This window comes from Tenrec ecaudatus, chromosome 13, assembly GCF_050624435.1.
Source record: "Tenrec ecaudatus isolate mTenEca1 chromosome 13, mTenEca1.hap1, whole genome shotgun sequence".
Taxonomy (NCBI): Eukaryota; Metazoa; Chordata; class Mammalia; order Afrosoricida; family Tenrecidae; genus Tenrec; species Tenrec ecaudatus.
In genome coordinates, this window is record NC_134542.1 from 732,269 (window position 1) to 757,759 (window position 25,491).

The 25,491-nt window shown below is 58.4% G+C and overlaps 2 protein-coding genes across 3 annotated transcripts in view; both read right to left on the reverse strand.

Moving 5' to 3' along the window:
* On the reverse strand, positions 1-15,108 carry GAL3ST2 (galactose-3-O-sulfotransferase 2). The gene is made up of 5 exons (XM_075530109.1): positions 15,085-15,108; positions 14,794-15,008; positions 4,498-4,584; positions 3,114-3,381; positions 1-2,733 (listed from the first exon to the last, which is right to left on the reverse strand). The coding sequence occupies exons 1-5, from the start codon at positions 15,106-15,108 to the stop codon at positions 1,912-1,914; spliced, it is 1,416 nt and encodes a 471-aa protein (XP_075386224.1). The 3' UTR covers positions 1-1,911.
* The window catches only part of D2HGDH (D-2-hydroxyglutarate dehydrogenase), a 20,082-nt gene continuing 9,577 nt past the window's right edge, over positions 14,987-25,491 (reverse strand). For both annotated transcript variants that reach the window (XM_075529060.1, XM_075529059.1), the window contains exons 6-10: positions 24,958-25,126; positions 24,426-24,569; positions 21,740-21,882; positions 20,439-20,604; positions 14,987-16,339 (exon numbers count right to left, since the gene is read on the reverse strand). In XM_075529060.1, coding sequence (XP_075385175.1) covers positions 16,080-16,339; positions 20,439-20,604; positions 21,740-21,882; positions 24,426-24,569; positions 24,958-25,126 — 882 coding nt within the window. In that variant the 3' untranslated portion in view covers positions 14,987-16,079. The remainder of the gene's footprint in view (positions 16,340-20,438; positions 20,605-21,739; positions 21,883-24,425; positions 24,570-24,957; positions 25,127-25,491) is intronic.

Consider the following 25,491-nt stretch of genomic DNA (forward strand, 5'->3'; position numbering starts at 1 on the left):
TTAGTGGAGCAGGAGCGAGAGGGTGGAGGGGAGGAGAGGCTGGGGGAGAGAGCGTCTTTATTGTTTTGGGGTTTTATAGGTAGCCATTAGGCATGCATATTCAGTAGTTACAGATATCACAAGGTGGGTGGTAACCACAGTAAAGTCCCTGAGCTCACAGGTGAGGAAACCTAATACCTGCATTGGGGGAAGGCATGGGCACAGTGAGGAGATAATCAGGGAACGTCGTCGGCCCTACAGGCAGACAGAATCAACCAGGTGCTCACTTTAAGGCAGCAGCGCTGTTAGGGGAGAATCTGTGGGAATGACTTTTGTTAGTTTCCCACACTTGCCTGTGTCCCTGGACACACACCATGGCCTCTCCTGGTGGCCTCCGGCCCAGGGTGCCCAGGGTGGCCGTAACCTAGCACCTTGAACAGGCTGACTCTCACAGAAGTGCCTGATTGGATGTCCACAGGTCCCTCTTTGACTCTAGTGGCCTCTGGTGGCCCATAAAGGGCTGTGTTGGGCACTTCACCCCAACCTCTTAAGTTCTGTGAGGAGGGGCCCATTCCTGACTGAGCAGACTGCTTCCCACCCTCAGTCCCATTGTCCACTCCTCCACGGTCTGCTCCTGTTCCCTGCGCCGGGGCTGGCCAGCACAGACACACAGCTCCAAGCGAGCCGAGGTCAGCCAGCCCAACATCATGAAGTCAGTTCAGGACACCCCCCAGAGGCCTTTCAGACAGAAGGTGTCCTGAGACTGCTGCGAGCAGAGCATTCTGGGGAGTTCCCCAGACGGCTAGTGAAATGGGCTGTTTAGAATCACCAGCACAAGAGCTCATGTTTTAATGGACCCACGATCTCCCTGCGGGTGGTGTCGGTGGTGGTTGGTTGGTTGGATTGGGTTTCGTGATTATGGCTCCGGGGAACGTTTACAGGGCAAATTGGCTTCCCCTCGGATAGTCCACGCCCATTTTCCTCTGGGATGTGACTTGGGCCTAGCTTCCTCCTATTGTGCCCTTACCCACACCCACCCCCCTTATAGGCCTGTCACTCGAGGCCCTGCGGACATGGTGGGGCACGTGTTGAGCTGTTTGCCGCAGGGTCAGGAGAAAGAACTGTCGTCTGTCCCCCTGAGGGTGAGCAGCCTAGGAGCCCCGGGGGACATCCCACTCTGCTATAAGGTGGCTGTGCGCTGCAGGGCCTCAGCTGCAGAACCTGAGTTCCGGGCTTGAGGGGTGTCTATGGGCCAGGCTTGGGGTCCCACTGACTTGTTGCGGCGAGCCTGAGCTTGGTGGTTTTTACATCGTTCTCTCCCCCACCCTTCCCAGACGTGTGATGGGTCCCCTTCCCCGGAGCTTGGCCGTGGTGGCTGGGCACCATCGGGCTCTTCTGGCCTCAGAGCCACAGGCGCTGCGGGTCCTGTGGACCCTCGTTGTCCCCATGTGGCTTCAGCTGCCTTTGGACCTGGAGTCTCTGGACCGAGACAGACCAATATCTGCACCCCAGACAGCAGGTCACATGCTGCTCACCAAGCCGGGTGGGGGAGGGGGCAGAAGGCTATCTTTGTGAACCTGGGGCAACAGGTGACCTTGCCCCTGCCCCACCGAGGGCCGAAGCACAGGGCGAGCCACCTCACCCAAGACCGCAAATCCACACGCATTTCCATTGGTGCCCTGCGGGCACCGCTGGGGAGCGCAGCCCGGGTCTTCCCTGCGTCAGGGACATGGAAGGTTGCTCTCAGGCTCAGGTTGGCATCGTGGTCCTCGGCACAGGGCCCAACAGCTGCGGGGACAGACTCCCACTGAGCGACTGGCTCGCGACAGAGAGCTAAGTGCTCTCCGCGTTCTGTTCTGAAGACCGGAAGTGGGAGGAACGCAGGGTGTCGCAGGGCCCCTGCCTCCTGGGAGCGTTGGGTGCGGCTGGGCCCTAACCCTTCAGGAACTGGATGTTCTTGGGGGGTTTCCCGGGGAACTGCAGGGAGTAGAGGCGCGCCATGTACTGGAGCTCGGGCGTGGCCAGTCGCTGGCACAGCCGCCGCGTGCCGTTGTCCAGGCCAAGCCGGAGCTGGTAGCCCAGGATGTCGGCCTCCCCGGACTGGTATGGCAGGAGTTGCGCGTCGGTGATCTGGGACTTGTTCTTGGGCGCCGCGTCCTGCAGGCACAGGCGGCTGAGCTCCGCTCTGCGCGCGCGCAGCTGTGCCACCTCAGCCCGCAGTCGCCGCGCGCCCAGCTCAGCATCCACGCGCGCCCAGAAGGTGCGGTTGAAGTGCTCATAGAGACGCCAGTCGAGCGCGCACCAGCGCCGGGCACGCTCCTGGTCGCAGGGCGCCAGGTGAGCCACGGCGCGCGGGCTGCGGGCATTGAGTGGGAAGTAGGCCACGTCGTCGGGCGCCCAATGCAGCACGTGACGCAGCAGCACCATGGACTCATCGAAGTAATCTGCGATGAGCACCAGGCCGAACCGCCGCTCCAGCTCGACCAGCTGCTCGCGCACTGCAGGCCCGTCTGCGTCCATGCTGTCAGGCTCCAGGCCGAAGTCGAACCACATGTTGTTGCGGGCGTAGGCGTTAAGCAGCCCGGGCTGCGCGCCATAGAAGGTCTGCGGCGACGCCAGGAAGGCGCTCAGGTTGCGTGCCGCGCGGAAGGCAGGCACATATTCCTTGTAGTAGGCGAAGGACGACTCAAGCTGGGCCACCGGGTTCCGCACGATGGACAAGTAGAATGTGTCCTTGGGCATGACTTTTTGCACCTGCGGACAGAAGCCAGGGCGCTGACCTCCCGGCAAGGCCCCCCAACCCCCGCCCGCCGCCCTCACACCTGCCAGGATGGAGGCCACAACTGAGCCCATATGGGCACCTGCCCCCAGGTGACGAAAGGCCCCGCCCCCAAGACCTCCAGTCCCAGAGCCCAGAACACACAACCTCCACAGGTGTGGAGAGACCTCAGACTCCTTCCACCACCTCCAACCCACCCCCAGATAGACTCACCCTCCATGCCCAGAGCCCAACTCCTTCCGTAGGTGGCCTGCACCTGGATGCCAAGAGGTCCCGCCTTCTTCCTCCTTTCCCCCCTTGCCCTTCCTACCCCACCCCCACCCCCAGCGGGCCCCTGCTGCCCTGGACCTCAGACCTCTGGCAGGTTGAACCGCAGGTGGTTGCCCATGATGTTGAAGCGCCTCCGCGGGCCGGTGCCCTGCGGCTCGGCGCCCTCCACGTAGCGCGCCAGGAAGAGCCAGGGGTAGCCCAGGTGGAAGCGGTTGCCCTCGGGCAGCGCCACCGAGAGATTGTGCGTCTCGGTGAAGCGGAAGAGAACGTTGAGCACCGTACTGCTTGCCGTCTTGTGCGTCTTCAAGAACATGATGTTGATGACGGGAGGCTTCGTGGTCCCCCGGAGCAGGCTGCAGGGGAGAGCACTGAGGGTTTCAGGAAGAAGGGGGGGGCCCTCTCGAAAGCTCCAGCCCTGTATTCCCCCCACCCAGGGACCCCAGCCCTATGCCTCCAACCCACAACCCCCCAACTGGGTGACACCCCCCCCACCAAGCCTGTGCCCCTCAACCCAGTAGTTCCCTATTCCACTACTCAGTGATCCCTACCCCCCCTTCCCGGCAACCCCAAGGGACCCACCAGTCACTGGACACGGTATCTCAATGGAGTGTGGAAGCTCAACCCTGCCTCCCCTGGCAGCCTCTTGCCCTCCCAGGACGTTAGCCTGACTCCTGTCTGCCTGAGGCTTGGCCCTGCCGTCCAGAATACCACCCGCCTCTCTTGGCTGGCACTTCACATGGGACAGAATGCACACCGGTGCCCATTCAGGAGGGGCACACCTTGTCTGGAGTCCAGGCTCCCCCCGTGGCAGCCATAGGCCAGGCGTTCTGGGTCACCAAGTCCTATCCCCAAGCCTATCCTCCTGCCTTCATGGAGGCCTGCTGAGGGGACCAGCAACCCTTGGGCCTCCCTAGACCAGAGCAAGCTGGAAGGGAAATTGGAGGGCAGGGAGTGAGAGACCCACACAGTTGGGCTGTGGGGCGGGGGGTCTGTGGAGCCTTCCAGAGGACCCTGACCTTGGTTCTCCCAGACCCGATCCCAGGGCCAAGCTGGCCTGGTCGCCTGTTCCTGGAGCGTAGAGGAGTCCCAGTGACTGCCCCCCACCTCCTCTGAGCCCCAGTCAACACCGGAACCGTCCAATCATCCAGAGGGTCAGCCCTTCCCTCCCAGGGGAGACCACAGAGGGCGGGGCTGGCCTCCAGCAGATGTGCTGGGGCCACTCCCTCATTGGCTATCCTGGCCTCAGGGGTCCACAGCCTCACTCAGGGGTCCAGGCAGCACTTTTAGAACCCCTAAAAAGTGGGGCTCCACTAGCAGGTAACATGTTACAGCAGAGAAGAGCCCCCACTTGCTCTGACAGAGAAACTGGTGTCTAACGAGAAGGTGTGTGCCACAGGGCCACCCCAGAGGTTGGGACAGGGGCTCTGCCACAGTGGCTGTTGCCAGGATGGTGGCCACTCAGGACTTACGGTGTGAGAAAGTCCATGTCCAGGTGTAGGAGGCCCGCCAGCAGGCACAAGGTCAGGACCAGGAAGACAAGGAAGCCCTGGAAGTACCTGGGTCGAGGGAGAAGTACCTGGGGGGTGCATGTCAGGGCACAGAGGGCAGTCCCCTCCAGCCCCACCAAAGGCCCAGACCCAGATCCACAGTCCACCCACCCTAGCACAGAGCCATGCAAGTGCCGGGGGGTGTGAGTGCACCTGCTGTAAACACAATGGGATCAGATTGCCCCTCCACCCCTGTCCTCCCTCACAGGAGACCCAAGTGAGGCCAAACCCAGCACCTCAGGAAACCGTGGGGCTGGAGAGGCCAGCAGATGGCCTGCACAGAGGGGGCCCTGGCCTGTGAGCCAGCCAAGGTCCCTGCCCTGATACTCCAGGAAATCCCCAGTGACTCCCCCACCCCACTCCTAGCCCCCCCAACTGGATTTCAGTCCCTCCGCCATCGGCACCCCCAAGGCCTATGCTGTGCTCCACCTCGGCCTGGTCTCACCCTCCCCAGAGCCTCCCTGATCTCTCAACAGGAATGATGGCGCCTCACTGCCTCCAATGTCCCTCAGTCTCATTGCCACCTGATAGGTCTGACTACCTCCAGGAAGCTCCCTTGACACCTCCATGCCAGGTGTTCAGTTCCTAGTTGCTGGCTGCTGGATGGATAGATGGATGGATAGATGGATGGATGGATGGATGGATGGATGGATGGATGGATGGATGGATGTGGTGAATGGATTGGATGGGTAGATGGATGGATGGGAGTGGATGGATGTGCATGGATGGATGGATGGATGGATGGATGGATGGATGGATGGATGGATGGATGTGAGTGGATGGATGTAGATGGATGGATGGATGGATGGATGGATGGATGGATGGATGGATGGATGGATGGGAGTGGATGGATGTGGTGGATGGATGGATGGGTAGGTGGATGAATAGATGTGATTCTGCACAACTGGCCCCAGCCCAGTGGACCTGGAGTTGGAGCTCACTTGAGGGAGAGATGGGTTTCCCTGTGAACAGACCAGAGGGCAGGGATGGCCTGGAGTAGGTAGATCTGCCTGGCTGGATATGTGCCCAGACATCTCCTGGGGACAAGTGACCACGGAGCAGTGGGGAGACACTGGGCCCGGACTCCCATTTGCAGATCATCAGCATAAAATTGACATCACCACCCCCTACTCGCAGCCCTGCCAGTTAGAACCCTGGCCCTCCATCCAGGGTGTGAGCAGAGTGCTGATGGGACCTGGCCCGGGCCCGTTGGAACCCTGCTGTCTCCAGCCTCCTGCCTGTGGCCTCAGAGTCATGAGCTGGCTGCCACGCCGCAAACAGCACACTCAAGTTGGGGTCAGCAGCAAGAGGCAAGGGTTCCCATCCTCAGGAGGGCTGCAAGCCTATGTTTTTCCCAGATGCAGTCCTGACAGCCAGTACATGTTAAGCTCCCCTCCTCCTCTACCCCCACCCTGTGCCTGTCCCACCACCCGTCGTAGCTCACCAACCACCTCAGAGCAAGCTCCACAGCAGCCACCTTTCCCACCCAACCCTAACCCCAACCCTAACCCCACCCAACCCAAACCCTAACCAGAGCCCAGGATGGCTGGTGATCATGACCCCTGCACAGCCTGGGGCCGAGAACAGAGGGGCTCTGGGATACAGTTTCCCAAGGCTGGAGATACACAGGGAAGCCAGGTCAACACTGTCTCCAAGGCTGCAGGCTACAGGACACACGACACAAAGTCATTTTTCTCCCCTCTAAGATAAGCTCCTGCATCTTGCAAATCATTACAAAACACACACACACACACACACACGGGGGGGGGGGGTGTTTAGTCACAGTTTCCATTAAGAAACCACTCTCCTGTGGGGCCGGCCCCAATCCCAACTATGTGGCCAACCCCCCTTCCCTTCCAGAAGAATGCACTACAGAGGACAGCACTGAAGCTACAGCTCAGGGAGAGGGGCACTTCTGATCAGAGCACACAGGAGCAAACACAGAGGGAAGGGGAGAGCGTGGAACACATCCTGCCCCACCAAGCCCCGAGGATTATATTCCTGCTCAGAGCAGCCAACGCACAGAGAGGACAATAGGGCTGCTACCACAAGACAAGACATCCCTCATTGGCCCCATATCACTATGAGGGACAACACTGGAGGCACAGTGTGGGAATTGTGCCTGATCTGACCCCACCACACTGGGGCAAAACAATAAGGGCGTGCAACAGAGCAGCAAAGAGAGCACAGCAATGAAGTCCCTGGGGAATACCAAAAATAGACTTTGGGGCCAGGGCGTGGCACCCCACCAGACTCAACCAGAAAACACTCCTAAAAGCCAACAAACAGACCTGGAACTATTTATAAGCTTTTCCTTGTCGTTTTTTGTTTTTTTGTCATTGGGTTTTGTTGTTGTTTTGTTTTGTTTTGCTCTGTCTTGTTTTTGTACTTATTATTGTCTCTGCATGCTTATCTAGCTAAGATAGGCGAGATAAACAATCCAGGGGAGAAAACAATGGAACCAATGGTTGAGGGGGGGTAACATGAGAGAGGGAAACAGAGGAAACGAAGTGGGTGTTAAACCCAGAGACAAAGGAACAATAAATGAGGAAGGAATAGAATGCCTGGTAGGGCTTGACCCAGGTAATGTAACCAAGAAGAATTACTGAAACCCGAATGAAGGCCGAACATGATAGTGGGACAAGAGGAAAGTAAACGGAAATAGAGGAATGAACTAGGAGGCAAAGGGCATTTATAGAGGTCTAAATACAGGCATGTACATATGTAAATATATTTGTATAGGATGATAGGGAAATCGGTCTATGTACATATAGTTATAATGTACATATATTTATAATGTACATATATTTATGTTAAGTATCAAGGTAGCAGGTGGACAAGTACTACCTCAATGCAAGAATACATTGTTCTAATAATCTGGTATTCCATGATGCGCACCTTCCCGACACAATCACTGAAGACAAAGTAGGTACATAGTAAATGTGGTGAAGAAAGCTGACGGTGTCTAGCTATCAAAGATATAGTGTCGGGGGTCTTAAAGGCTTGAGGACAAACAGGCAGCCATTTAGCTGAGAGGCAACAAAGCCCACATGGAAGAAGCACACCAGCCTGTGTGATCATGAGGTGTCAATGGTATCAGATATCAAGTACCAAAGACCCAGAACAAAAAAATCATATCAATGTGAATGAGGGGGAGGGCAGAGTGGAGACCCAAAGCCCATCTTTAGACAATTGAACATCCCCGTACAGAAGGGTCACAAGGAAGAAATAAACCAGTTAGGGTGCAGTATAGCACTGACGAAACACACAACTTTCCTCTAGTTCTTTAATGCTTCTTCCCCCTTCCCCTCCCCCACTATCATGATCCCAATTGTACCTTACAAATCTGGCTAGACCAGAGCACATACACGGGTACAGATAAGAGCTGGAAACACAGGGAATCCAGGACAGATAAACCCCTCAAGACCAATAATGAGAGTAGTGATACCAGGAGGGGAAAGGTAAGGTGAGGGGAGAAAGGGAGAACCGATCACAATGATCTACATATAACCCCCTCCCCAGGGGACAGACAACAGAAAAGCAGGTGAAGGGAGACATTGGTCAGTGTAAGACATGAAGGTGGGAGGGTGGGGGGTTATGAGGAGCTGATACCAAGGGCTCAAGTACTAAGAAAATGTTTTGAGAATGATGATGGCAACAAATGCACAAATGTGCTTGACACAATGGATGCATATATGTATTGTGATAAGAGCTATATAAGCCCCTGAGATCGTTAAGGTTTATTGTGCCAACATGGCCAATGAACACGTGGGATTAATTAAAAGGCAGAGAGATAAATGGCTCGACGAGCCTCGCCTCTCTTGTCTTGCTCTTTGATGATCAGACCAATGTGAGGCTGCCTTGCTTGTTCTGTGCCTCAATTTTCAATCTACACTACCTGTGGGACACCTAACCTGTGGACTGTGTCGCTGTAATTTGAGGTTCCTTCAAGACCTGCTTCACCACACTACTGGAATTTACATCTCTTGAGCTGGGGACTGTCGGACCCTGTCATCTGGCTAACTGTTGGTGACCAGCCTTGCCATTTGTTGCCTGGGGCCGGACAACCTGAATTGCTCTATGGAGGACTACCCTGCGGCCCTCAAGACTTGAAGGACTGCCAGTGTCTCACAACTGTCTCACGGAAGTGAGTTGCACTGAGCCATTTGTACTGCTTTATAGATTAATTAACTGTTTATTTCTTATGTTATATATCTCTCATATAAATATATATAAAATCATTAGTGTCCTGGCTTTGTTTCTCTAGAGAACCCTAACATAGCCCCCAATAAAATGATTTTTTTTAAAAAGACACCACATGCTGTCCAGCAGGGAGCAGTTCTGGGCCATCATGTTTAACCCAGCTCCTTTGTCACCTGGGTGCAAGAGCAAGTGGGCAGCTGACCTCAAGAGTGGACCGCAGCAAGGCCATCTCAGCATGGCTGCCCCATCCCTGAGCTCAGCTTCATCATGGCCCACACAGCCTATCACAGTGAAGTCCCCTCTCCTTGGTTGTTAAGTTTCAGCTGTGACCTGCTATCCCCAGACCCACCCAGAAAAAATGCCAACTGCCCTCGGAGTTAGTTCTAGACCCAAAGGCACCCTGGGTGCCCTGCTGTCAGCATAAGGCCCAAACAGTCCAAATGCCATCCTGCATGCCCCACATTCACCGCCTGACCGGCCACCTGCCAAAGTGAAGTCCCAGGAGACAAGGGCATGCAGCGCCCTGGACAATGTCCTCAGAGACACTGGAGGGCAGGGAGGGCAGGTCACTCAGGGAAAGGCAGATGACGGCAGAACAGGATAGGGCAGGCGTAGGACCGTCCCCCTCAAGGCCTGGGCACGCACATAGGAGAGTATCTCCTGTGTCCTGCCCACTCTGCCTGAGGGGTCAGCCACAGGCCCTGGTCTGTGTCACAAGGCCTTGGAGAAAGCTTTCTGAGGTCTGCGCATGTCGTACAAGCCAAACCACTACCGACCCTGCAATTAAGAGCGCAAACCATGTCTGGCTTTTCAGACTCGGTCAGACAGAGCATTGGTGTGGCGGTCTGTCTTTCCTGCATCTGCTGAATGACACTGCTTTTCCTCATCGTTACAATCTTGTCCTGATTTTCCCTGAGAACACCTTTCCGGAACCAGCCTCTTTTCCCAAAGACCGGGCACTAGCGGTGGATGCGGGTTCTGGAAACCCTAATCCACACCCGAGGTGCTCAGGCCTGCTGGGCCGATGGGTGCTTCTGGCCTTTCCTGGGCAGAGCTGGGAACTGACGTGGAAGGCAGCTCTGGAGCACCCACGGCACCTGGCATTCTCAAGAACACAGACTCTCCGCCTCTCACTGGGAGACGCAGAGAGCTGGAGCTGACCAGGGGAGAGCTGTGGCCAAGAGGGCAGTGTCGCCCACAAGCTAGAGACTATGATGTTTGCATTCCTTTGGGGCCAGGCCTAGACAGCCACCACCCAGACAGCCTCACCCACGGCAGCAGAAGGTGGACAGAGGTGGAGGCCACGTGTGTCTCAACCCATCCCCCACCCCCGCAGGTCCCTCGGGAGCTCCTGGGGGCAGACATGATGTGGGAGTCTTACAAAGCTGGGGTTCACTGTACTGAGGGCACCCCTGGAGTTGCGCTTATTTTGAGGGGTATATAAAGCTGGCAGGCTGTTAAATGGTTATAAAACTACTCACTGGTTATTTTTTAAAACGGCTGAATGTGTACAAGGGAGGTCTGGAGCAATGGTTACACTTTGGCCTGCTAGCTGCTTGCTCTGCAGCTCAAAGCCCCCAGCTGCCCCTCGGGAGAAAGGGCTTTCGACTCCAGGAAAGAGGCACAGCCTGGGCACCTCACCCACTCACAGGGCCACTGTGAGTCAGCAGTGCCTCAATGGCGATGGTGTGGGCCTGTATATGGGGGGGCCTGGGGCAGAGGGGTGATGCTCTGGGCTGCTGTTCGAAGCCTCCAGCTGTTCCACAGGAGCAGCTCTGTACCCAGAAAGTAGTCTCTGGAACCCACAGAGCAGTTGTACCCTGTAAACCTGTTAGGTAGCTAGCTTTTTTTGGGGGGGGGGAGTGTTTGTCCCTCCCATGCCTGCAAAGGCCCACACAGAGGAGGTTGGAAAGAAATCAGGTGACTATTAGACACCTATGAAGACCCCAAATTAAGCATGCTCATACTCAAGACCCCAAACCAAGTTAGGGGTACACCTGGGCAGCCAAACTAGGTCCAGGCTCATGACATCACCCAGGTGGGCTCAACCCAGCCAATGGGGTCAACCAATACCTTCAACCACCCCTTCTTCAGCCTGAGACTGGAAATATCCTGGCTGTGGAAGGCTGCTCTCTCTTACTCTGCTCCTGGTCAGAGGCAGGCAGAGGAGCAGGGTCTCCCTGCCCCTGGGCAGGCACACATGTGCCCGCTCCGGGCCTACTCAGGGACCACAGTCTCTGGGCCCACATGTTCTCAGCCTCTAAGGTTCCTGGGCTGCCTGCCCCAAGATCGGCACACGTGGGTGCTCTTCTCCACGTGGTTGCCTGGACCCAGTTATGAACCCCTTTGAGACTGTAAAACCTGAAACTTGTCCCGTCCCTCATAAAAACCCACTTGGATCACGAAGTGGGCTTCAACGTGAAATATTTCTGCATGGGAAGCCAAGAACCGAGGTCTTACCCACTCCAAAACCTAACAAACCCACAGGGACAGTTCTACCCTGTCAACCCACAGGGCAATAAACTGATCTTACGGAAAGAGGGGGCGGGCAGCTCGTCTCATCCCCTCTCAGAGGCCCTGAGGATGAAGTCCCTTTGTCCCCAGGGCTGACCCAGCCCCAGTCCCCCAACCTCACCTGTGCGTGGCACCCACCCCTGATGACATGCTGCCTGTGATCTGGCGGTGTGGGCCAGCAGCAGGCAGACAGATCAAGTGCCCAGCCACTGCCTGCTGCTGCTGAGGTCCGCCAGGTCTGGATTGGCTTGGGCACAGCAGCGCCAGTTGGTGGTTGGGGGTGTGGCCAGCTGTAAAGAGCAAACTTACATCTCTAGAGAAGCTCACCTGCTAGCTCAGGTGTGAGGCCACTCCCTCAAAGTAGCCCCGAGTCACAAGGTTAACCTTTCCCTTCTCAGGAGGACCTGGCCTAGGCCCTCGCCCCACGCCAGCCCCACTGTCTCTTGGAGCTGGCCGCCCAGAACTGGGCTCAGTGGCTTCAGGACTAGGCCCGTCACAAACAAGTACCCTGGCCCCGTTTGTGTGTGGAATTAGGTAGAGCCAGGACGTCACGTGTGGTAACATGGAGGGGCAGGCCCTTGATGAGACGGACGGGCCTGCTTCTCCGGCGGCCTCTCTGTTCTTCCACTGCACATCCTCCACATGCATCCCCCAGTCACTTGATCGTGTTCAGAATCACCACGCCATCGCCACAATCCATCTCAAACCGTTTCCTCTCGGATCCCTGTTCGTCGCGCCCCACCCCCCAGCCCCTCGCCCTGGCCATGCCCCTGTCCAGGTACCTACCATCTCTGCAGACTGACCTACACTGGATTTCACACACAGAAAAACACACGACACAAACAGCAAGCCAACAAAAAAAATCAACCACCGCCACTAGACAAAACACGGAAGGAAGAAGTAAACACGGAACCACCTTAAATGATGCAGAGGGAGGTCCAAGGAGATGTTGCATTTCAAGACCCATTGTTGCATGTCTGTTCACAGCCTTTTAAAAGCTCACTGAGCAGGGAGTAGACCCCACCCACCTCTCGGTGTACACCCCCCCCCTCCGAGAAAGCAAAGGTGCCGGGGAGGCGGCTCTCCCCATAGTCCCCCCCTCTTGCCTCTGCAGCCCCTGCACCCCTGCCTGGGAGAGAGGATGGGATGGGGTGGGGGGTCTGTCCTATGCCTCTGGCGGCTCCCAGCAGTTCTGGGCTTGTGGCTCTGAGCTCTGCCTCCGCCTTCACACACCCTTCTTCCTTCTCTCCTGACTGTCCAGGGAGCCCTGGTGGTGGAGCACTGGTTACATGTTGGACAGCCAACCCCAAGATTAGCAGTTCAGAACCACCCGCCACTCCATGGGAGAAAGGTGGGGCTTTCTACTCCCGTAAACAGTGACAGTGTCGGAACCCCCCATGAGCAGATCCCCTCTGCCCCAGAGGGTCCCCAGGAACAATGAGAACTCGAAGGCTGTGTGTCCGGGGACGTTTGCCCTTGGATCCAGCCCCCATGTGCATGCTGCAGCACCCCATGGGACACTTGCCCTGTGACCCACTGTGCCCTCCCTGAGGTGTGAAGGGAGCAGGCACTGTTGGGGTCCCCCTCCTGTCCTTCCAACCACAGCCCTTGGGCCACCCTGCTGGGGCCAGTGATGCCATGACCATGGGAGCAGCTCCCCCCCCCCTCCCACCATAAACTGTGGGAAGCAGGGTGCACCCCTCCAGCCACCAGGAACAGAAGGGCCCTTCTTGGGTCAGACACAAGGCACAAGCATTGCTAAGGCCACTGTGAAACACAGGGTGTCATGCCTACAGAAGCTGCCCTCCGCGGGGCACGGGGAGGCAGACAGCGCTACTGAAGATAAAACCAAAACACCAAACTCTGTGCCATCAAGTCCGTGGGTTGTGGGGTGGGGAGCTGAGGAGAAAGTGTGCCCGCTCACTGACCATCTCCCCGACCCTGGTCACCTTATCACCCGACCCTCCCTGTGCCTCTGGGGCCCTGGACAGCAGGGAAGAGCAGGGATACCCCACCCCCTGCCTGGAACACCCAGGAGACTGGTACCCACAGACTGCCCACAAGCACCCAGGTCCACAGCCTCAGGGAGCCGGATGTCACCCAAGTCAGGCCCTCCCTGCCTGGTGGTTCCTGCCTGAGGCCTCCACATGCCACACTGCTCAGGGGCTGGTGCGGTGTGTGGGGGGTGGGGTGAGGATAGGGAACACACAGATACACAGAGTCACAGACACACAGAGAAAAGCAACCTTGGCAGAAGGGTATGCCTCTGACTTCCACACCTAGGTCCCCCCAAGCCCAGGCTCGGCTCTCCAGTTGCCTTTCATGTGCACAGACTCTGGTGTGGCAGGACCCCTCCTCAGGTACCCCATCTCCTAGGTTCATGCCCCTCTCTACTCCCCCCCCACACACTCTCTGCCTAAGCCTGTTGCTGCCAAGCCAGCCCACAGTCAGCGCCACCCCTGCAGGCTGCAGTTCCGGAGGCTGCCATCTTTACGGAAGTGGTAGCCACATCTTTCTCCCGTGGGGGGGGGGGGGGGGTCTCCATCCGCTGACCTCTGGGTTAGCAATCCTGTCCTTAGCCAGCCCCTCCCTCCACCCCCACCTGCCCCCTTATGTAAAGGTTTCTCAGGTGGCTGGTTTAGCAACCAGGAAGGAGGAAAGACTAAATCCTCCTAATCCACACAGTCCCCGCCCACCTGCTCTGGGGGGGGGGGAGCCCCAAGGACCCTCCCCCACCTGCACATAGACCCCTGGCTGTTGGCCCCAAGGACCCAACTTCCTGTGTTCTGTGTGGGCAGCCTTGAGGGAGAGCCAGGGAGGCTGCAAAGGACTGGGCAGGGGCCCTAGAGCCTCATCCAGGAGCGGAGACTCCCAGGCACCCTGCTCACCACTGCATGGTCAGCCCTGGTGTCTCAAGAATAGCTGGCTCTTGGCCAGGGTCACCACAGCAACTCAGGCTACCAGACCCAGGGCAGGTGGGGCCTCCTAGACCAGTGGGGGTGGGGGGCAGGAGGCAAGGACAGGGTGGGGCAGGGGCAGGCTTTGCCTGGGGACTTCAGACAGCCTGAGTGGCCAGAGATTCACTTGGCAATGTCTTTGGCCCCTGGACCAGATGAAGATGGCTTTCCCACCCAGTCCAGGAGCAGCCTGGTTTCCACTAGAGTCCCCAAGTGACCTGTTACTTGGTTTGTTCAGGGCATTTGGCAAAACAAAGTCCAAACTATGCCAAACCGCTGAGCTTGGCCCTGAGGCATCAACTCTGTTGCTCAGGTGTCTGTGTGGAGCCATACCCTGTGCCTGCCCTGTCTCTCGCACCCCTGACACCTGCCCCCTTGCACCCCTGCTCCCTGCCCTCACCCAGGGCTCCCCAGGATACCACTGCAGACAGGCCAAGAAGAGACAGTGGGCACAGCCCTGGAGGTGGGCAGGCTCACTGCAGCTACCCAGTAGTATGGACCCCAGGACCAAGAGAGCAAACACTGTGCAGTGGCCAGGGAGTACCTGCAGGCACAGACAACAGAGGCGGGACTTCTGGGTGGTGTGAGCTCTGTCCTGGGCCATGGGTCAGCAGCTGGAAGGGTATCTTTTCCTGCCACAGGATCCCGCCTGAGCCACCAGGATGGCGGCCTCTGCTCTGTGGAAAGTCCCTGGTGCCTGCCCGTCCCTCTGTCTCCAGGGTTGCTGCAGCAGGATGGACTGCGGATCAGACATTTATTCTAACAAAGTCAAGGTGCCAGCTTGAGGGTGCGCTCTGAGCCTTTGGTGGGCTCCCTGACCAGCTCCACTGGGCACCTGCACCCAGTCTGTCCCCGCCATTTTGAACAACACAGCAAGGACTGGGTCAGGGCTTACTCGCCCTGACAAGACAGCTGCAGCATCCTCTGGGGTGGGAGAGGTGAGATTCCAGCCTCCTAGTGAGGGTATAATTCAGCTGACTGATGATCCACCATCATCCAAATCCAGGAGGGCAGACTCACGGGGCTTAGTGAGGACAGGCACCCGCAGCTCCAGTGACCTGGTGGCCAAGGCACAGGGCAGGGAACAGGCTGTCACAGGCACAGACGTACTGATGGGCAGTGATGGGCTCAGATGTACTGATATGCAGTGGGGCTTAGATGGGAGATGGTGGGCCAGTTCAAGTCCCAGATGGCATCTGTCCCAGTCACAGAGACTGGCCATGGTTCCCCAAGGTCCCCAGTATTCATTGTGGGACCTCAGCTGGGAAGGGGCATTCTGTGGTCAGTGGGTGGGTGATCAGAGGGCAGCCTCAGACACTTCAGGGACAGTCTGATGCTGGCAGGGTTCCTGGAGGACTTGTCCCTCGCTCTGGTCCAAGGTGACCAACTGTAGGCTGGCTGAAGACCCTGTGGTCAGGCTGAGGAGCAGGCCTCCTTAGGAGGGACACACTCACACTCACACACTCTCACACTCACCAGGAGGAAGATGGCCCCGCAGACACTTGGGCACAGCCAGGCCAGCAGAGTCAAAGGAAGGCAGGGTCACCAGCTGGCCAGCCTCCCCAAGGGGTCTGACAGAGCAGTGAGGTGGCCCTGCCCTCTCCCAGGGTAGATTCTGGGAATGGTGGCCAAGGCCAAAAGGTGACTGTTGACACCCAGGTTGGGCTGGGAGGAGGGTAGGCCCCAGAAGGGATGGGTGCCCACAAGACCCCCTGCACCAAAGGCCTCCGAGGGGGCACAGCAACCCCTGCACCTGCTGCAGCTGGCTGGACAGGCAGGAGGCCCAAGGGGCCAGGCACATTCAGCCCCCAGACACCACCACCCCGGTCCTCAGGGCTTGGATGGCAGCGTCTTGTACGGGTTCAGGATGCCCCGGGGGTCCAGCAGCGCCTTGATCCCCTGCATGAGCTGCACGGCAGCGGGAGACTTGCTGTAGCGCACCACGTCGCGCTTGCGGAAGCCGAGCCCGTGCTCTGCGCTGACGCTGCCCCGCTGGCTGGCTGTCCACTCGTACACGTGTGGCTCCAGCTCGGCCAGAAGCCGAGGGCAGAAGGCCTCTGTCGTCACGTTCAGGTGCAAGTTGCCATCGCCTGGAGCACGCAGCGGTGTGGGTGACCGGAGGGGGGGGGAGAGGTGGAGACACAGAGAGAGAGATGGAGATTAAGACACAGGCAAAGAGATGGAGACAGAGAGACGCGCGCGCGCACACACACAGAGAAAGACCCAACCCTTTGTTAGGGTTTCAGACATTTGCATTCTCAGCAAGCTGTCCAATCATCTTTTGGTGGCCCCTGTGGGCCACCTTATTTGCATAATCCCACCCAGCCCTCTGGTGAGTGTTTCAAGAGCATGGTGGGAACATCCTATAAACTGAATCCATTCTACCACAAGGTCCAAAGTGAATGAAATCAATAAACCCACCCTTGGGAAACAGGCGGCCATCTAGCTGAGAAGCAACAAAGCCCACATGGAAGAAGCACACCAGCCTGTGTGGTCACGAGGTGTCAATAGGATCAGGTACCAGGCATCAAAGAACAAAAAATCATATCATTGTGAATGAGGGGGAGTGAGGAGTGGGGACCCAAAGCCCATCTGTAGACAACTGGACATCCCTTACAGAAGGGTCTCAGGGAGGAGACGAGCCAGTCTGGGTGCAGTGCAGCAACGATGAAACATGTAATTTTCCTCTAGTTCCTAAATGCTTTCCTCCACCCCGCTACCCCCCACTATCATGATCTCAATTCTACCTTACAAATCTGGCTAGACCAGAGAATGTACACTGGTACAGATAGGAACTGGAAACACAGGGAATCCAGGGCGGATGATCCCTTCAGGACCAGTGCTGAGAGTGGTGATACCAGGAGGGTAGAGGGAAAGTGGGGTAGAAAGGGGTAACCGATTATAAGGATCTACATATAACCTCTTCCCTGGGGGACGGACAACAGAAAGGTGGGTGAAGGGAGACCTCGAGCAGTGTAAGATATGACAAAATAATTTATAAATTATCAGGGGTTCATGAGGGAGGGGGAAGCGGGGAGGGAGGGGCAAAATGAGGAGTTGATGCCAGGGGCTTACGTGGCGAGCAAATGTTTTGAGAATGATGAGGGCAATAAATGTACAAATGTGCTTGACACAATGGATAGATGTATGGCTTGTGATAAGAGTTGTATGAGCCCCCAATAAAATGATTTTTAAATAAATAAGTAAACCCACCCTGTGTGTCTGTGAGCAAGGTGCCTGCGCTGAAAGGGAAGCCTAGCTGCATGCTAGGAGCAGGACCCTTCAAGTCAGGCACAGGCGGACGAGGAAGTCAATGCCCTGCACAGCACCACGCCGAGCACCGCGTGTCCAGGGATGCAGATGTGGCTGTGCACCGTGACAGAGATGCCGTTTACAGAGTGGCCGGATCATCCCTGTGTCCAAGCCCCTAACAAGTGCTGACACCCTGGCAGAGCAAGCAACAGGGCGGACCACCGGGTGGGGCTGCGGGCAGCTCTGTATAACTAATGTGCAGTCCAAGCTGGACATGGGGGTCCAAGAAGACAACAACTCATCCAGTCTCAGGGACCAATGGCAGAAACCACTCTCCTCAGGGACAGCTAGGACACAGACCACGTGCTGGGCAATTAATCCACTCCATCAAGCCCATCAACTCTGCCTTTAGTGCAATGATAGACAAGCCGGTCATTTCCAAACCAGGAAAAGTGTCTCTGTACTTCCAAGTCAAAGAAGGAGGGACAGCAGAGACCGGGAACGTGCTCAGGGCTGAGGCCAACGAAACGCCCCGGGAGAATGTCCGGCCTGAGGGAGAAGCTCCTTTTTGCATCAGTCGGCCTGGGTGTTCAGCGGCTACTTCCTCCGAGTGGACAGCCTGCTTCTTCTCCATAGGCTGTTCTTAGTCTGGAAGCTCCACAGAAACCTGCCCACCTTTGAGGACCCTGCTGATGTTTGAAACACCAGTGACGTCACGGCAGCGAAAAAGTCATCAGCCTCTGGCAGACGGATATGGGAAGATCCAGACGGCCGAAAGGACAGGCGGATCTGTCTTGACAGAAGCACAGTCAGGGCGCTCCTTAGAGGCAGGGGCGGTGAGACTTAAGCATGTTGCCCCTGGAGAAGGACCCCATGCTTGGCCGGGGGGGACAGTCAGAACAAAGGCCCTGCATGAGACGCCTGGACACAGCGGCTGCACGAAGCAGCGACCGTGGGATGGCACGGGACTGGGCAGGACCCCTGTGCGTCGGAACCGACCCGACAGCAACACCAGCAATATCCACATGGGATCATACCGGTACCAGCAACAAGAAAGTCCACCCAGGACACGTGGGGCAGCGAGCCCCCATGAGTGGCGGAGGGGCGACTCCGCAGAGCAGGGTCGGGATGGCACACAGTGGGAATGCATCCAGATCACTTACCTGACGTCTGTTCTACTCTGAACCTCGACAACAACAAACGACACACGGGGCGGGCTTCAAACAGCTTTTGGAGGTTCATTTTCAAACACTGACCCTGCTGGGAGCGCGAGGGGCACACTAAGGCAGCAGTGAGTGCCTGGTCCACGGACACACAGGCGAGGGAAGGAGGGAAACCAGGGAACGAAGTTTGGGAGGGAGCAGCGTGCACGGGAACACAACAGAGGGGGAGCAGGAGCCCTGCAGACCATGCTGACCCCGGAGGGTAGCTCTCCAGGAGGAGAGACGAGAACACGTCACATCAGGGGCTGACAAGGCGCATCCACAGAGGCTCAGGGATCTGGCCACGAGCCCCGTGTGGGTGAGAGAGAGAAAGCCGGACAGTGAGCAAGGAAGGCCGGGGGAGCTGCCACCATGCACGATGCCGGCGGAGAACACTGCCAACACTAGAAAACACGAGAAGACAACTCCTGCCCGGGTGGAGGGTGGCCTAGCCTAGATGCTGTTCAGAAACCAGGATAGTTCCGCCTAGTGTGGTACTGGACACAACACAGCTGGCAACAACAGGTACAACAGGAAAAAACTATGAGCAACATATGCCAATGCATTTGAAATTTTAGAGAATGGACAAAATCCTAGAAAATAATTACCAAAACCCACTCAGAAGGGAAAGAAATCCTGGACAGTCCTGTGACTACAAAGGAACGTGGTCTAGAATGTAAGGTTCTCTCCACACGCACAAACAGTCCCATCTGTCCCCCAGGGCTCAGTTAGCACATGGTACCAAACGAGCAAGAAAGCGCTCTCCACCTTGCTGCTCCTTCTTCCCAAAAAGCCAAGAAGCATGGCTGGTCCTCCAATCGTTTATCAATCGGAAACCAACCTCGAACAGCGCACCTCCAGCCCCGGGGTATCACACAGAACCTTCGTGAGAGGGTGGAGCAGAGCACAGAGAGGACGCTGCCAGTGAGGGCCAGTCCCAGGACTGCATGTCTCATTGACTTGCTCTAATCTCAATGGATGGAGGCCGCTGAGCTGAGAGAACAGGCCCCTGCTCGGTTCGCAGTTCAGACACAGCCTTCACGAATGCCACAGCCCTTCAAACTCAGTTGCTCATCAAGGGGCTTCTGGACACAGACAAGAGGTCCACACCCCACAAGGCACCCAGGGGCAGGCCTGGCGCTCAGTGGGCTACCGAAAAGACACGGCTCACCCTGCCCTCAGAGCTCAGGCTTCTCTGAACCCAGGGGTCTCCAGGAGGGGACACGCCCCAAAACAACCAGCACCAGCAACATCTGCAATTACAGATTGCCCGCTGCGCTCCTGGTCGGGGCCCGGGGGAGGTGGGTGAGGGCAAGCTGGCCTAGTGTCTGCTAGTAGGGGCCAGGGACTGGCCCAGGGCCTGCTCAAGTTGTGAGGGATCTTGGCCCTGTTACCGTGTGTGTGTGTGTGTGTGTGTGTGTGTGTGTGTGTGTGTGTGTGTGTGTGTGTCGGGTGGGGAGGCAGGGTTCTAACCAGGTGCCTGCTCAGTATGGAAGGTCCTGTCTGGGTGCCTGCTCAGTATGGGGGGGTCCTGTCTGGGTGCCTGTTCCGTGTGTGGGGGGGGTCCTGACTGGGTGTTTGCTCAATGTGGAAGTGTGGGGGGGGGGGGGTTTCCTGACTGGGTGTCTGCTCAGTATAGGGGAATCTTGGCCTGGATGCCTGCTCAGTGGGGGGTGTGGTGGCAGCACAGACACTCCCCATCCCCCCAAGGTTCCTTCCCACTCGTGCCTCTCACCCAGATGGCCGTAGCCCACCACGGCCCTGGCTCGCGACCCGAGGCGCGCACGCAGCTCCACCACGAGGTCGTAGAGGCAGTCCACAGGCAGGGAGAGGTCGTACTTGTACACGTAGCCATCTCGGCTCAGCGCCTCGGTGACCCGCTCCCGCAGGGCCCACAGCACCTGGGGAGAAGAGCATGAGGCTGGTACAGGACCAGGCTGCAGCTGGTGCCACATCACAGGGAAGAGTCTAAGAGGGGCAGAGGTGTGGGCGAACATAGGTGTCAGCGCCACCCACTGTGTGCCTGCCTGGACCAAGGTGGGAGGTGGCCCAGCCTCAGGGCTGGCACCAGAACCAACAATGAGCTGTACATCAAAGCAGGGTGTGAGTAGAGGGGTACCAGCAGAGTTGACAGAGCCTGCAGGGAAGGCATAGCAGGGCCTCCACACATAGCCCCCAGGCCTGGGGCTGGCCTCAGGGAGCTGGTCCATAACCCTCCCAAAGTGAGAGCCAGGCAAAGACCCCTGGGCCCATGACCTCGATCCCTAGCGGGTCTCTAGGAGTCCGGGAGTTAAAACAGAATCTGGTCCCAATACAGACTATTGCCCCCTCCCCCAATGGACCTCTAAAGCACAGGGAAGTCTGGAAAAACTAGAAGGTTCAGTGGGAACCAGTGTCTCCTACCCCTCACCCCTGGGGTACAGATGGGCAGTCAAGGCCCTCCCAGGAAGGCTGCCCACTTGCCGTCTGAGAGAGTCCTGGGTCAGACACCGAGGACAGCCTGTGAGCAGGGGTGGGTAGAAGGCATGACTGGGTGCTGGGAAGTGTGTCCAGGTGGGGAGAGCTGACTAAGGGTGAAGAGGGAGGAGGCAACAGGCAGAGAGGGAAAGAGAATGAAGGAAAGTCCTCCTCATGAAACAGGAAAGGGACTGAGATTTCACCCTGGAGAGCGGCCAGGGAGTCGAGCCTGAGATGGTGTAAGTATGTACTGCACACACCACCACCACCACCCTCCTCACCCGACCCCCCCTCCACGTGCCACACCAGCCTCTCCCTGTGTGTTCCTGCCCTCTGCTGGCCACCCAGGATTCTGCAGCCCAAGGGCAGAAGCAGGCCCTGCTCAATGACCCTGTCCAGCCACCCTCGCGGCCAGGGAGGACCTGCCCGAGTGGTTCCCCCTGAGGAGCAGCTAGTGGTCCCCAGCTGACACATTACCGTGGCGCCACCGGCTCCCTCCCTCGCGCCAGCCAGTCTGTCAGAGCAGACAGCAGGGAAGTGGGGGGGTCAGGGAAAGAAGGCCAGCAACCCACAGAGCACCTTGGTCTTCCTCTCATCGGTGGCCACAGTCCCGTCAGTGACCAAGCCAGAGTCCAGCACATGCTCGAGGAAGGCAGCCAGCTTGGCCCCGTCGTGGTCTGTACTGGAGCCCGAGGTCTCCACCAGCACGTAGAAGGGGCTCTCTGCAAGGGATGGGGGTGGGCCCGGTCAGGGGAGCAGCTGGCATACTCAGAGCAGCCTGCATGCCACACCTGCCCCTCACACTGTCCCCCGATACCTGCCCCCGCATCTGTCCCTTCACACCTGCCCCTCACACTGACCCCCAATACCTGCCCCACACCTGCCCCTCACTGTCCCCCGATACCTGCCGCCACACCTGCCCCTCACACTGTCCCCCGATACCTGCCCCCACACCTACCCCTCACAATGCCCCCCGATACCTGCCCCCACACCTACCCCGCACACTGTCCCCCGATACCTGCCCCTACACCTGCCACTCACACTGTCCCCCAATACCTGCCCCACACCTACCCCTCACACAGTCCCCTGATACCTTCCCCACACCTACCCCTCACACTGTCCCCTGCTACCTGCCCCACACCTACCCCTCACACGGTCCCCCGATACCTGCCCCACACCTACCCCTCACATAGTCCCCCGATACCTGCCCCACACCTACCCCTCACACGGTCCCCCGATACCTGCCCTCACACTGTCCCCTGATACCTGCCCCCACACCTGCCACTCACACTGTCCCCCGATACCTGCCGCCACACCTACCCCTCACACTGTCCCCCGATACCTGCCCCCACACCTACCCCTCACACGGTCCCCCAATACCTGCCCCACACCTACCCCTCACACGGTCCCCCAATACCTGCCCCACACCTACCCCTCACACTGTCCCCCGATACCTGCCCCACACCTACCCCGCACACTGTCCCCCGATACCTGCCCCCACACCTACCCCTCACACTGTCCCGATACCTGCCCCCACACCTACCCCTCACACTGTCCCCTGATACCTGCCCCACACCTATCCCTCACATGGTCCACCGATACCTGCCCTCACACTGTCCCCTGATACCTGCCCCCACACCTGCCACTCACACGGTCCCCCGATACCTGCCGCCACACCTACCCCTCACACTGTCCCCCAATACCTGCCCCCACACCTACCCCTCACACTGTCCCCCGATACCTGCCCCCACACCTACCCCTCACACGGTCCCCCAATACCTGCCCCACATCTACCCCTCAGACTGTCCCCCAATACCTGCCCCCGCATCTATCCCTTCACACCTGCCCCTCACTGTCCCCCGATACCTGCCCCCGCATCTATCCCTTCACACCTGCCCCTCACTGTCCCCCGATACCTGCCGCCACACCTGCCCCTCACACTGTCCCCCGATACCTGCCCCACACCTACCCCTCACACTGTCCCCCAATACCTGTCCCCACACCTACCCCTCATACTGTCCCCCGATACCTGCCCCCACACCTGCCACTCACACCTGTCTCCCCCTCCACCACCCAATATCCACCGGTCTCCTACCCATGATTGCTAATGAGGGTGAAAGGGAGAGTCCCAGTGACCCAGGGCAAGAGCCCAGCCCGGCGGATACTGGAAAGGCCTTTCTGAAAAGTGGGCATTCCTTCCAGGAGCTGCCTGATGGCCTATCACCTCTGCCAGTGAAACGACCATATGTGCCCCAGGACCCCTGGGCCCGCTCCACTCGAAAGCCCCCTGCTGCGTCCACGGGCCCCATGGGACATACCCCTGGTGCGTGGTTGTTAGTGACCCCGTGGAAATAGAACAAAACACCACCAGGCCCTGCCCCGTCCTCACGATTGTTCCCAGGTCTGAGCCCCTGGCTGCAGCCTCTGTGTCAATGTATCTCCTGGAGGGTCCCCCTCTCTCTCCGCCCCCAGAGTTACCAAGCATGGCGTCCTTCTCCAGGACTGCCTCTCCTGGCAACATGTGCACAGGGTATGAGACAAAGCCTCGCCGCTGAGGAGCGCTGGCCAGACCTATTCTACCACATGTCTGTCACTTTGTCGTATTTTGGTGGCTTGTGTGCGGCTGTGACGCTGGAAGCTGTGTCCTTGGCATTTCAAAAGCCAGCAGAGTCACCAGAGTGCGCAGGTTTCGGCGGAGCTTCCAGACCGAGAACAGACGGTGGGGAAGGGCTCCGCTCCCCCTTCGGAGAGGAAGGAGCTGCTGAAAACCTCATGGGCGGCTTCGAAACGCTGTCAGGTCCTGACCCAAGCCGGGGTGTGGTTGCGGGCCTTGAGTGCGTGTGAGAGTGGGGCTTTGACGAAGGAAGACTGAGAACCAATGCGTGTTCACTCCGGTGCTGGCGAAGAACACCAGCAAAAGAACCAACGGATCAGTCTTGGAGAAGGCCCTGGAGACGGGAGCCCTGCGTGGCAGAGCGCAGGGCAGTGAGGACGAGGAGGCCCTCCTCAGTGGGAAGACGAGGCGGCAGGGGCTCACACAGAAGAACACCGTGAGGCAGGCGGCAGTGTTTCACTGCCGCTTACGAACGTGCCTCATCCTTGGCGGAGTGTGTTGAGAAACTAAGTGAACTCCCTGCTCCTCGACTGCAGGGGCACGGTCACCACCTCCTGATCGGGTCTGGCTTTTTGGACAAACTAGGCTTGGAGGGGTGAGGGGGTAGGGGGCAGGGGGTCCCTAGTGTGCACAGGCAATGAGGAGCAGTACCTTGGACGGGGCAGGACAGTCCCAGGTGCTGCCCGACCAGCCGCATGCACTCGGCGTCCACAAACTCGAAGGCTGACAGGATCTCGCCAAGCATCAGCTTACAGGAGCGGAAGGTCTGCAGGACTTCGACGAAGCCAGGACAGCCTGCCGCAGGTCAGACAACAAGCAGCGGGCATGAGCGGGATGGGGGGATCTGAGGCACATCAGGGAAGCCAGGCCAGAGCTGCAGCACTCGCCCGAGGAGGGTGATGGGGTGGATGCAGATGGCAGTCGTGTGGGAAGCCACAGCACCCTCCTGGGGGTCAGCAGGACTCTTGCTGGGCCCTCAGTGCCCACCAGGCTCCTGGTGCTGCCCATGGCTGACACTGCCCTGAGCTTGCCAGGGGAGAGGAGGCCCCGGGGAGGGTGACCAGGGGAACGTGTGGCAAACCCCTGTGCCCCACATTGACCGCAGACACTATGCGCCCCTGCCCAGGAGCACCACCATCCCATGCGTCCCTGGCAGAACTGGCCGCCACGAGGTCAAGCGCACCGAGGAACGCCACGTTCACAGCCTTGGGCTTCGGCGGACACAGGATGGACACAGCAGTGATGACCCCCAGTGTGCCCTCCGACCCGATGAAGAGCTGCTTCAGGTCGTAGCCCGTGTTGTCCTTACGCAGGGAGCTCAGGCAGTTCAGGATGGTGCCATCTGCCAGCACCTGGGGGGGGGGGGGCGCTCAAGGCTAATGCTTCAGTCCAGGCCCACCTACTCCCCCAGCCAGCCCTAGAGTGCCCTGGGTCGTCAGCCCAGCCCATCCCCAGGATACCCCAACCACAGCCCAGCACAGCCCCAGGGTACCCCAAGACCCTAGCCCAGACCCATGGAGCCCTGAGACCCCAGTTTAAGTCTACCTTTCTCCTCAGTCCCCTAACATGCCCCAGGGTGCCCTGAGACCCCCAACCCAGACCCACCTGCTCCCCAGCCCAGCCCCAGGGCACCCTGAGACCCCAGTCCAAGCCCTCCCTGGGTCCCACACACAGCCTAGAGTGCCCTGAGACCCCCAACCCAGACCCACCTGCTCCC

Coding starts and splice junctions, on each gene's coding strand:
- GAL3ST2 (XM_075530109.1), bottom strand. CDS start 15,108: ATGGCGGGGACAGACTGGGTGCAG. Junction 3,382..4,497: donor GACATGGACTTTCTCACACC/GTAAGTCCTGAG, acceptor TCTCCCCTGCAG/CCTGCTCCGGGGGACCACGA. Junction 2,734..3,113: donor TGCGGTTCAACCTGCCAGAG/GTCTGAGGTCCA, acceptor TTCTGTCCGCAG/GTGCAAAAAGTCATGCCCAA.